Here is a 13366-nt window from a genome sequence, read left to right as displayed (position 1 = left end):
TTTTTACCTGAGAACGGTGGACATGAACGGTTCCTGTCTAAGCGATGTCGTCGGGAACACAATAGTACCAAAAGGTAGAACGCCTTCCATGTTCCAATTAATCCGGCCCTTCTTTCGTTTCTGCAGGGTCGTGTGGATACAGTACGCTATATAAATTTTGTGCCGTAAAATTACACATTTTTTTTAACTCTTCTTTTCTTTTCGCAGGCACAACACTCCCTGATAAAGGACTCTAAACACGCTGCTTCACAGTGGGGTCCAACTGGTGACAATGTCTTCGCAAAGCCTCTCATCACAGACACCGGTTCTCTCAGAGGATGAACCGTTACATTCAAAAGCATGCTTAGTTATTGAGGACAACGTGGTGAAATCGTGCATGAAGGGCGTCAGCGTACCCGACGTGAATATTAAAACGTTCCTCACAAATGCCTGGAAGAAGCGTGGAGACCGAGTAGCGCTGGTGAGTTAAGCATAGATTTTACATCACTCACATTAACTGGAATCTATTAACGCTTCAATACATGGTGATTTTTTTTACTTCTACCAGATTTTGAAAAAAAAAAGTGAACTTGGGCTGGGATGATATTCGGATCGTTGTTGCATTATTCGATCTGGCGGCCACACAAAAATAAAACACACTGAAACCACAGAATGGAAATCTGGGCTAGTTGTAGGTTGTTCATGATGAAAATTTGTGGGCGCGAACAAACAAGAGAGCGAAGAAAAAGACTGTGGTTTCTTCGCTGTCTTTTGTTTGTTCGCGCCCACAAATTTTCAACTGAGACCACAGTAACTTGTTCAATTAGCCAGTATAGAAGAAAGGTTGCATACCCAAGAGTTAAATATATAGAGATGAAACATGATAATGGCATACCTTATCGTAGCCGGCAAATAGAAGAAAAACGAAGTACACATGGCGTGCACGTAAATTAATTTTCAAGTCTTGCAGTGCTTAAAATGTAAACTAAATGCGGGAAGCCGTTGAAGTGCTGCAAAATTATGTCGGTATTCATAACGACTGTTGTGAGCTGCTTTAGTTACGTCAAGGTAGAACCTGTGCTCCAACTGTGAAATTGTAGCCTGGACATCACGCCTAAACTTTATTCAGTTTTAGCAATCTTTATTTGGGCCCCATTCTGGGACGAGACGTAAAAAGCGAGCCAGAGTTTTAACTCGTGTCCGAGATGACGGCTTTAGTTTCATTGTTTTCATGTCATATTTTATGTGACTTTTTCACTTTGATATCAAGATGACGCTTTTCTAAGTACCGTATCATAAAGGAAACTGGCTCGCGTTTTCCCCGATTGGATCCTAAAGATTGAGTGCGCATCTGGCATCATTCGCAATTTTTCGCCGGAATTAACTGCATTTCTTTTGTACCGACACGCTTCTTCCACAAGTATTCAAACAGACTGACACGATCCGTACTGTGTGAGGATATTAAACTGCTCCAACCAGCTCTCTTGTACTGCATAATATAGAGTATAGGCTCAAGGAACGCGGCTTAAAGAGCAGAAACTAGGATAACTAACAAAGTTGTAAACAATTTCGAAAATTACATACAGAGTGACGGGGAAAATGTAGCTGCTAGGAAGCTGTTTCTATACCTTGGAAAACTGTTTTCAACAGAGAGCATAGAGAACGTTTTTCTCAACTGTTGGGGGCGCAGCTTTTGGGACATACTCAAAAGAACGGAGAAGAATTTTACACTCAACATTCATAGAAACCTCTGCCTGAAAGCTTACAATGAGGACGGCGTGCCTTGTAACCTTATTATGCTCCGGTACCTACAAGGCACACAGCGAACAGCTGTGCATAACGAAGAGGTTGATACTTACCTTAAAGATGAAAATCTGTCATCCTCTGTCCTGGTTCATCGAAGCGCAGAAGGTACAACAATGAGTGGCGGAGGGGGTTCCATGGGTGGGACTATCCTTTTCTTTTTTATTTTTATTCAAGACATTGCATTTTAAAAATGTTTTAGGGCATGCTACGCAAGATACTAAACGTGCTTGACAGGTAAGGGCCCTCCTTGGCTGCTGCGTAAAAAAACTATGTAATACAAATGCAGTAAACAAGAGCGGAAGCAGTACATTGATACAAAATGGTACACTACTGCATGAATAACACATGAATGCGATACTTCAAGCAACAGGTTGAATAAATAGTGCTACAAAATGTTTGTAACAGCAGTCATACGAGTACGCATCGTGTTTCTAACTTTCACAGTGAAGGTAAACCCCTGAAGCGCAAGCATGAACAAAGTAAATCACCAAGCACTCACTTTACTTTTCATTTAGAAAAAAGTAGCAGTGTGATCCGCGCTACGCCTACTACCCTAATGTAGGAATGCATGCGTGCTGACCCTTGTACCTTTGCCGTAAAGAAACTACGGTTTTTGAGAAAATGCATTTTTATTCTTGCGTGTCTTTTGTGCTCTTGCCCAGGACGGCAAGTAAAGGCATGTGATAGCTGAAGTAAGACACGTAATTCATGCTGGTCTTCTGTCGTTAGAGATGTCGCCTGGCGCTTCCTTTGGCGATTGCGCTGCTGCTGGTCACCTTCCATGGTTAAAGGTCTTGCCTGTTGCTTCCGAAGGCGAACGCAATCTCGGCGATAGGCAGCGGCATCTGTGGGAGGTTCCACTGATGTCGACGCCATTGTGTAAGGTCAGAACAGCACAGTTAGCGACTGAAATTCGCATAGGCGAGTCAAAATGGTCGGTCCATACCCTTTCTTTGACAACATTCACGAAAAGCCGTCGAGAAAACATCTTCATGAGCCGCTCATTCCTCCCTCATCCCTCATTGCAGCTTCGAAGGTAAAACAATCGTTCTTTCTATAGGCACCAGACGGTGCCACTGGTATCGCCCATACGAAAGCTTGAGCAATACATGTTGTTGGGCTACATGTTTTGGATTTCATGCTTGCATGCTTGCAGGATTCTATGCTTGCAGGAACGAAGCACAAGAACAAGAAGGTCTCCGTCCTGTCGTCCGTCAAGTTCTTGTGCTTCGTTTTTGTGCGCCGAGTGCTATGAGAAAGCGGCTTGTTTTCGGTCGCAGATGCTGCAGATGGCTCGGATTTCTAATTGATTCTGATCAAATCAGGCAAAGAAATCACCCAAACACCTATTTAAACATAAATATTGTCGTATGTCCTTTCTGCTTTGAATTTCAGCGCGAATAAGCGGTGGGTTTTAGAGAGAAGCATTTTACGTTGCGCGTTCAGAGTTGCAACAATCAGTAGGTGGACGGACTGAAACCGGACTGACAAAATTTGAGGAGAAAGAGCGGCAGAAATGCAGCCAAATGGAGCAGCTGAGCATTCGCGTAAGTAGCTGTAAGCAGTGTTTAAACTATTTCAGGAAACTAGTTCAGTAGATCTGATTAGATCTGGTATCAGAAAGCCTAGTTTTTGATCGCTTCCTTTTGTGTGTAAGCGTAATCTTGGTATTAAGTTTTGTCGCATATAATACAGACCAGGTTTCGCGCGATATTTTGTCTGAAATGTTTTATCTGTTCGGTAATGGTGTGAAATTTCCAGGGCCAGTGTTTATTTATACAATTTGTGAATGGGCAATGTTTCATTAGATTTAAAAATACTTAGTGTCTCCGAAAGTTCTAGATTTCCTGTTATTCGCACTGCTATTGCTTTTGCAAAGAAATGACCACAGAGCAGCTAGTGACGTTCTACTGACAGTTAACGTTTCCAACCGCTATCGAACCATACCGAAGCTTTTGATCGTGCGGATTTCTCTATCGGTTTCCGTTTGTCAGTTTCTTCAAATAATAATATTTAAACCGATTGAATTGAAGTAAGTTGGCATGCTGCATTTCTCAATGGTTTCAAACAGTTGCCATTTCGCAGACAAATGTCACTAGACCCGTTTTAATTGCTGTTTATTTTTTTCCTCCACGTATTCTTGGAAGCCAGCCAGTCTTCCAAGCCAGCCCATTCCGCTTTTTGAGCCCACATAGGATCCCTGCTCTTGGGATAATTGTACTGCATGTAAGCTCCTGATAGAGGGCCTCACACACATGCGGCCAAATAAAATAGGTATTCCAATGCTATCCAGCTGTGCCGAGGAGTCATCAAAGCGACGTGTTCTGCCCGCCTACGCCACTGAACTCCTACATGTGTGCGCAGCAGGGATTCCTTTTGTCAGTTACATAGGAAGGTTTCATAGGCGATATGCGTAGGCGACGGAAGCGGATGATGAAATAGCCACAGCTGCTATCGGAGCTTTTACACACAGTTTGAAAGGCAGGGAGGTGCAAGAGAGAGTGCAAAGACTGCTCTCCGGTGACTGTTGTCACAGGAAGACCAGTAACATTTCTATACGCCAAAGGCGGCAGTGTTTTATAGCCACAACTCTAATCCACCATTTTTAATTTATGCGTGTGTGTGTGTGTGTGCGCCTTTAGTACCACTTGACCATCTTGGTTTAGTGTTGCACATGCTTTTATTTCATATGGTTGAAATAATTTCAGTCATATAAAAGGAAAAGGCAAAAACTACAGCGCGTTGTATATTATAGTATAAAACGTGTCAAAAATCGCATTTCACTTGTGAGGCGGTGCCTTCATTCGAGTGGTTATATATATTATTGAAAATATTCATTAAACTAGAACTCTATTTGTTCAGGAGCTTTCTGTCACACCTCCGGCACAGTTCAATGCGATGCCAACCAACTGACCAAATGATTGCTTTGATGATAAGCGTGTCAAATGAAGCTGAAAATTTGCTATAGCGCACCGCCTTTCCGTCTGCATCAGGCAAACAATTTTTTTGTTTGTTGTTCCTTTATTTTCAATTTCTCCTTGTTCCAGTGGCTTCTGGAGTCCATGAGTACTACAAACCAGGATAACAGCAGATGAGCACCAAATTCGCAAAAGAACGCATACATATCGGCGCAAGCCTTGCACAAAAAAAAAATATCTATTCCCGAAACTTGTCACAAGTTAAAACTACAGAAAATCTTAGGGGTGTGCACAAGCACAACACTCAGCGAGGTCAGTAACGCGGTAGAGGTTTCGATGCAGGCAGCTGCGTTTATCAAAGCATAGCTATGAGTGGGTGAAGCCTGAGAAGTACTAAATTATTTCACAAAATTGAAAAATAAGTTTCACAAGAAAAGCAACAATTTGCTTTCCTATTGTTAGAAATTATCTGTCATTCAATGAAAGTCTGTTGCTTCGATGATAAATATACTTTGCCTATGCGACAGCTCTGACGCGTCGGCTTTTAGATATTCAGCTGAATTAAAAATCTTTCCAGGAGGTATAGATACAGTTGAATTCAAAAATATCGGGAAGCAGGAAGCAATGGGAAGCAGGATGAGAAGGGTCGTCGCAAGTGTTAGATGTCTGGTGTAAACACGCGCAATCGAGGCGCTAGCGGGCGTGGGACACTTTCATTCGGGTGATGTGAACAACTTCGGAGGTCGGCCGTCTAGAGGAGCGGACTGCTTCTTGGGGGGGAGCTTCGTAGTCGACCTCACTAAGTTTGCAGGGCACCTTATAGGGGGCAAAGTATCGCCGTAGAAGCTTAAAGAGTGCGCCTTCTGTCATGCGCGTTGGGCTCCAGAGCCAGACTTGTCGCCAGGCCGGTAGCGCTATAATCTGTAGCGCAGATTATAGCGGCGGCTGCGTTTGCTTACTGGTGCCGGATTCGCTGTCGAGGGAGCTGGCGGGAGGCCTCGGCGTGACTGACTAATTCGGCAGCACCCACAACAAAGTCATTAATTGCTGGAAGCAGCATTGCGCACAGCATGATAGTGGCTTCGGGACCCCGCACTAAACGAAATGGAGTGAAGCGCATCGCTTCCTAGATCCCAGTGTTATATAGAAAGCTGACGTAATTGTGGAGGCGTCCCAGTTCCGGTGGTCCGCGCCAACATACATGGAAATCATATCGGTGGTCGTTTTGTTGAGCCGTTCGGTGAATCCGTTCGTTTGAGAGTGGTAAGCGGTCGTTTTCCGGTGACTTGTACCGCTCAGTCTCATAACCTACCGAGTAAGGGCGGAAGGGAACACTGTTTCCCTGTCGTTTAAAACGATTTTGGGCGCACTGTGACGAAGCACATTGTTCTGAACGATAAAAGTCCCAATTTTATCAGGGATACTAAGAGAAAGAGCCTTATTCTCACAGTATCAGCTGACGTAGTCGGTGGCGACCACAGCGTAACGGTTACCCAGGGAGGGCTCCGGAAATCGGCCGAGTAAGTCCATGCCGACTTTGTGGCGGATCAACAGGATGAATAGGCTGCACTGGTCCGGCTGATTTTCTCGGCGGCGTCTCGCGACGTTGGCACTCACGGCAAGTTCTGCCGTAACGCTTCCAAACTGTAGCAACCCTTGGCCTGTAGTACTTTTGGCGTACATACGAAACAAATCAGGATAAAATTATTTTGACGGGGAAGCCATTTAGGAACAAATTTTTTTTCATATAATGCAATATATCGCTATAAGAATCAATGTAACCGCAGACCACCCGACGGCAGACATATTTTTTTCTACTAACGTTTTTGCTGTCGTCAAAAGCGTTCCCCATTGGTTTTCTATGCCAATCTTAACTTTTCCGTGCGTCAATAGAAACACTTTAAAAGAAAGATTTTCCTACCTATAAGAATAAAGGACCATTACATTCAATATTTCCATAAGTCTTAAAATTTTAAAACATTCAAAATTTTTTTCCGAGAATGTTGGACATGCTGGTGTTAAAGTTGCGCAAAAACCCAAGGAACCAGAACATGGGCCATCATGGCACGAAATAGACGGACAACTTCCGTCGGGTTGTAGTTTTTCTTTTACAGAACGCCGTCTCGTCCTGCACCAAACGCCAATAATAGGTGGAGACCAAGAAAGCGGCGCGCACTTCGCTTATCGGTTGGGACTGGAAATGCAGGGACGGCGGTTCTCTTGTCGGGGTCTGGCCTAACTCTCTTAGTGCTCACGGTGTGGCCTGAAACCTCAACTCTTGGAAAGCGAAGTGACACTTTTCCGGCTTGAGTGAATGACCAGCCGAACAAATTGCTTCGACCACAGCGCGCAGGCACCTCAGGTGCTCTTCGACCGTGTCGGAAAAAATGACAACTTCATGCAGGTGCACGAGGCAGGACTGCCATTTTTGATCTGCAAGTACGGTGTCCATCATCCGCTTCAAGGTGGCAGGTACCGAGAACAGGCCGAAAGGGAACACCCGAAATTCGTACCAACCGTACGGAGTAATAAAGGCGGCCTTTTTCCGGTAGCGTTTCTCCACCTCAATTTGCCAACACCAACTGCCTAAATCTAGCGATGAGAAGTATGCGGCGTGGCGTAGCCGGTATACGCAGACATCAATGCGTGGCAGAGGATAAACATCTTTTAAAGCAAAAAACTTTCTGCTCTGCTCCTCCCATGCTGAGCGAGAAGGTCATCTGGATCTTAGATTTGACATCGAACGGGAGGCGCACCCCATGTGCAAAATTGTGCGTGGCAGGTGCCTCGATCTTCTTCACTGATGCTCTAGCTGCGCGCTTGGCAGTCACGTCCACCGCTGCGACGACCGCCGCTCTGCACGTGGCAGGAGCCTCGATCTTCTTCATCGACGCCCTAGCTGCGCGCTTGGCAGTCGCGTCAACCACTGTGCTTGCTGCTCGGCCGCTCCCCTCGCCAGTTGTGGCATGTGATGTGTCACCTGATTCGCTTTGGTAATTGGCAGTCAAGTCCACCTCTACGCCGACCGCGGCTCTGGACGCTCGCTTTTGCACTTGTGCCACGTGATGCATCACGTGATTTTCTGTCGCTGAAGTCTTGAAAAAATAAAGGTGAACCGAAACTAAACCTTATATAACCATACCTAACAGGGCTTTCGCTCTGTATATCCTGACTCAGGTGAGTTGAGCCACAGCCCTGTTTTTTTGGCAACTTCGTTTAGACGTCTGCAGTCACACAAAACAGTATACAGTTCCACCTTTCTTTGCCTCTAGAACAACAGGCGACGCCCACGAGCTCGTAGACGGCTGTGTCATGTCTTCCTGGAGAATTTCTTGAACTTGTCTGCACTTGGCATCACGTTCCTTCGAAAGAGATGCAATGAGGCGGCTGACATAACGTTCAGCTGCCTTATCGGATAATAATGCTTTGTGAGCGCTGTCTCCCCAATCTTGGAGGTTGAGACAAAACAGTCGCGGAAAGATTCGATAATGCTCTCCAGGCAGCGCTTTTGATTAGACGGGAGGTAATATGGGAGGAGTTTTTATTAGAGTCCTCGGTGCCTCCAAGTGACGGCGGGTTTTCGTATAACGCGTGCTATCCCGCGTAGGTGCTAAGTTTTTTAAATACGCAATAGCTCTATTTCCAGGCAAACAATAAGGTTCACAACAAAAAGTTCGGTCCGCCCATTGTTCGGTTCAGTCATTCGGCGAGCTATAAAGATCGGCCTAACCAGGAGCAGCGACATTTTGGTTTCAGCGATGCCACGAGTTCGGGGCTGTGATCGCACTTTACGGTGAAGCATGCTGGCTCTCGACAGGATCAATACGAGGTCGTCGCAGACGCGTAACATAGTCCTGCGCGGCTCGGTATACTCGCCAGCAGGGCGTTGGCTGGAAAACGACACGATTATCTCCTGAAGGTGAACGTCAAGCTGAAAGGAGGCTTCAATTAGCTCTATGTACGCACACAGAGTTACTCATCATTTAAAGCAGATGACAAGAAATATTATAGTATTCGTTGTTGCGTCGGCCGCTATCAAGCATCCTTGCTTGTGAACAAAACTTGTCTGACAGTAAGAATAGAACACCACCATGTAAACGACTACCGGTTTGTTTTTCCCGGTAAGGATTGCTTGGTGGCAGGAAACCTCACGTGCGCTTAACAAGCAGATGAATAAAAACGCACGCGAAAATTATATCTGCGTAAGCCTCGCATCTACCTGCCCACTTTGAGAACGCAAAGACTTGCTTTCCTTTGAAAGTGTTGAAATTATATGCAAGAGCCAAGGCGCTGCTACGAGAGGCGTTGCAAGAGCTGCACAGGAAATGAACAGGCGCCCATACGTACCAGTGACTTCGGTTCTGTTTGAAGGTGAAGGGATTTGAAGTGTTCCAGCCATCATTATGAGCAACATCATATCCCTGATAACCTCTATCTTGTTGTTTACTTGCGCAAGCTTTTCAGCGTTTGATTCCAGGGTATAACTATTTTTCTCCATTCCAACTAAACGTTTAGGCTCTGGACTGGTGTTGCAGGGCCGTAACTGCTTTTCGATGGGAGGCTTTGTAAGCACTCTAGTTTCTTGCGCTGTCTTGAAATGAACCCCTTTATTTCTTGGTTCGTTTCTGCGCCTTTTTCATCAAACGGGCACAGAGTATAGCGGCATCTAGTTTTTGTTCTCAGTGAAAATTGATTATATGACGCTTTCTCTGTATTTCGATCTATGTCCGGCCGGAGAAGACAGATTTACTTCTCACGAAATTGCGTTTAAAAATTTACTCGCCACTTCATTCCAACTCATAACGTCTAGGATTCCATTATCACTGTTCTGAAGTGAGTGGTGGCGTATTTCCACCCAAAAAAAAACTCTATTAGCGTAATGCAGTATACTTTCGAAAACAGAGGATGGCAACGAGAGCATTTATTCTTTTTTATAGCTCAATGAAGCTAAAAGCTCTGTTCTCAAAAAAAGTAGTGACTTTGTCATTAGAATGGTGCAATATGTTTATACCAGCCAACTGTAGTTTGTCCTCAGTGCGCCTTTGATCCGCTCTGTGCTCCTTCGAGAGCAGGTGACAGGCATTATTGGACAACTGTAATCCCTAATATAGAAAAGCAGAGCTGCCAAAAGAATGGTTTTGGAAAACAAATATATAACACAGCCGCAGAATAAAATGGAAGACAATTTATTATCTCGCATGGTAGGTTAGTGACGGCAATTTCTCCTCCTATCCTGATTGGCTTTGTATTCATGCACAGACGCCGGTGCAAAAACCACAGTGCTATGTCCCGTCTCAGGTTGACGTCAAGTCCGGCGCCCGGTACACATTCGACGAGCTGCTGGATGCCTCCTGCAGAGTTGCCGCTGGGTTGCGGAGGCTTGGCCTGCACACGGGAGATGTGGTCGCTTTCCGCTGCGCCAATGGGACTGAGCTCTTGGTCGCCCTTTGCGGGACCTTTTTCGCCGGAGGCATCGCCGCATTCATCAAGACTAATCTCACAGAAGGTTCGTCGCGGTATATTCCAGCAGCTTCTATGTGAACGGCCTATTATTGCGGTATTTTTCTTAACATGGAGACAATAAGGCGCCTCCAAAAAACTTAGGAACACGAAATGCTTCTAAACTGTCCTGCAAGGTAATACCATATATGACGTAAGCAGCGGCAAGTCGCCTTCTGTAAATCGACATCAGACCACTTACAATAATCAATTGTACCAAGTTTACTTTCAAAAATGCTAAGCAAAACCGCCCAAGCTTACTGAAAGAGACAGCCGCACAACTCACTAGAGTAGTGTGTTTATTCAAGTTATGATTGATAATTGTGCAGGGGACCACATGATGTTGCCACCTACATTCGCGACGCGGCCGCAAACTTTTGCGGCATAAATGCGTGGAAGCTAATGTAAAAAGGACACATGCGGGTAACTATTTGCCGAAGAATGAGAGCGTGAAGTGGACAGGTTTACACATTGCGAAAACGAGTATTGTTGTCAACAGCAGGTGTGCGTGGTTTTGAATCCGTCATGCATGTCATATATCAACCAGATTTAGGCGCCACGTTAGAGCATGCATATATTCATGGCTTGGGGAAACGGCTAGCAGCGGATTGTAATAAGGGAGTAATTTCTCACTGACATCTACTCAAGCGCAGCAATAGGGCTACAAAGCTATACAGCTTTCCCAGAAACTTCACAGCTAGAGAAATATTCGTCCTGGTCAGCGCTTCGAACCCGGGACCACCGCTTCACCGGAGCAGTCGCTCTACAAACAGAGCTAACGGAGTACCTAATTGTGGCTCTAGCTCTAGCTTAAGCTTGCCGTCCCGGTTAACTCATTCGGTAAAGCGACTGCTCTGGTGAGGCGGTGGTATTAGGTTTGAACTCCGGACCAGTACGAGTTTTTCTTTTACTGCTAAGTTTCTGAAAAACCATTATAGCTTTCCCTTGCTGCCGGATGGCTATGATTTGGTGAATTTCAATGTGTAATTACTCCCTTATTACAAACATTCTCCACCTTGGGGGATTCCCCTAAACATTTGACTATCTGCGGATTATGTTGTGGCGGCGACAGCCGTATTTTGATGACAGCGTTACACAAAAAAACAGCGATGTACTGTGGGATATCAGCGGACGTTAAGGAACCCCTGACGGTCCAAATTAATCCTAAGCCCTCCAGTATGACCCCTTAATAGCCCACGCGTCCCTTCGGGACGCCAAACTCCGCATTGCACCAGGTGTTTATGTTTTCTATGTAGGATATTTCGTGTATGAAAGGACAATCAGGCATCCCTTTGTTGGTCACTATAAGAGCTTTAAGAGCTGAGGGGCGCCTTGCAAGAAATGTATGCAAAACGAATTTGATTGTAAACACAGAACAGCAGCCACGGAATGAATTTGGCACGCGCCCAAGGTTCAAACGCGAAGACTCCCATCCAAAATTCGTTGAGAGCAAAGCGCATCACGTTGTAACTTATTGCTTAATGTGCATTTCCAGCAACTTTCACGGTGGGAGGTTAGTAACACTATTTGGTGATAATGGCGGAATTTAAAAGGGGTTAGAGATTGTATTCTGTTCACAGGCAGAGCCCTTGCTACATTCTGGCGTTATAGCGCAGTATTAGGCTTTTGGCCATTCTTTCAACTTGAATTCTTTCTCTCATATTCGCCCTTGACATCTACCTCCACGTGGGGAGTGGTCGCTAATCTCACCGTCGCCCGCCCAATGCAAGATGTAATATTACGGCACGGTCACACGACACAGGAACCGTTATGGAGAGGCTGCAACAAAGCCCTGTGACTACTGCAAGAGACGCGTCCTTCACACAGCGCATTGTGTACTGTGTTAGCTTTTGTTCCTGAAAAATGCATCATGCAGTACGCTGCTAAAGATAAAATATTGACGCTTACTCTCACTGCACCGGGTGTTTCAGCGCGCACTTAAAAAAATTTTTAGATTAGGCTATTCTAGAAAAAAGAAAAACTCTTCAGAAGGAAACTGTTAGTTGCGGCGGACGTCATTAAGAGAGAAAGACGCGCTTAATTATTAGTTAGTGGTGAAATAAAATTTAGTAATTAACTTTTTATTTAGCCAAGTTTCGCGATTTTTGTCAATGGCGAGTTTGTAGCCGCGGAGACGTAAATGGCGTATTCATCGGTAAAGCGAAAAAAAGAAAGGGTCGTTTCCTAAACACTTGCAGCGCGAGAAAGTATAGCGTTTTTTTCCCTCACCAAACCGAAACTCAGCAAATGAGGAGCACCCGAAGCCCAGTGCAAACGCAGCATCCGCTGGTGACGTGTTGCGATGACGGCATGAGCCAATTCGAAATGTACAGGCTATTTTCCCTGCCTAAGAAGCCTCTATGCTCAGCTTAGGCAGCGGCCGGTGTTATCTTTTTCATCCTCGCTGGGCGCGAGGAAGAGGCTAACCATTGGCAACTACGCGGCCGTCGATTTTAAGAACGCTTATAGGCACTGGCCTGGCGATGTTACCGACTGAAGCGCTCTTTTTATTTTTTTCCTTTTTTATCACGCTAGCTTCGTTGCACGTTAGCTTCGTTGTGACAGCATAGCAGATGGAAGACCTCTCCACATGCTGTGCACTTGTCGCTTCTGTAACTGCGCCGCACACCTCCAACGACGTTCTATAATGTAAAAATCAGCCATGCACAATTGGAGGAGAGGATGGCCCACGCACGTTTTCCCCATCAGCGGCAGCCGATACGCCAAACCTGGAGAGCCGTCTTCGACGCTGATTTCTCGGATCTGGGTAAACCACCCGACTAAATTTCAAGTACTAAAAAGTTTTTCGATCTCTTTGTGACAGTGCACACTTTTATTTAGCGGTGGCAGTATCATGACATGCAACTCTCAAGGCGTTTTTTCTTTAGGTGGCATCGGCTTGACAACTAAAACAAACGAGGACTCCCGAACTGAAAACTTTCTGGCACTGTAGCGCGACGTTGCTTCGTACAAGCTGCCCTGCAAATTTTTTAAGAAGTGGTAGCCTACAATCAAGAAAACTAGACTTCATTTCTTGAACGGCTTGGGTCATATAACAAATATCATTGAACAAAAATAGTATATTTCAAAGTTTCTGTTGGTTGCAACCCTATTTAGGCGCGCCACGAAAGCAATAGCATTTTGGACGACAACACAATTTCTAC

General features: G+C 45.3%; 1 protein-coding gene across 1 annotated transcript in view; it reads left to right on the top strand.

Moving 5' to 3' along the window:
* Positions 1-271: 271 nt before the first annotated feature.
* Positions 272-13366, top strand: part of LOC149357974 (luciferin 4-monooxygenase-like) — a 61988-nt gene continuing 48893 nt past the window's right edge. The window contains exons 1-2 of the mRNA XM_089576693.1: positions 272-460; positions 10002-10209. Of these exons, the coding sequence (XP_089432819.1) occupies positions 272-460; positions 10002-10209 (397 nt within the window). The remainder of the gene's footprint in view (positions 461-10001; positions 10210-13366) is intronic.

This window comes from Amblyomma mixtum, chromosome 3 (genome assembly GCF_055824585.1).
Source record: "Amblyomma mixtum isolate Tamu chromosome 3, ASM5582458v1, whole genome shotgun sequence".
NCBI lineage: Eukaryota > Metazoa > Arthropoda > Arachnida > Ixodida > Ixodidae > Amblyomma > Amblyomma mixtum.
This window is presented reverse-complemented; position numbering and strand designations above follow the sequence as displayed.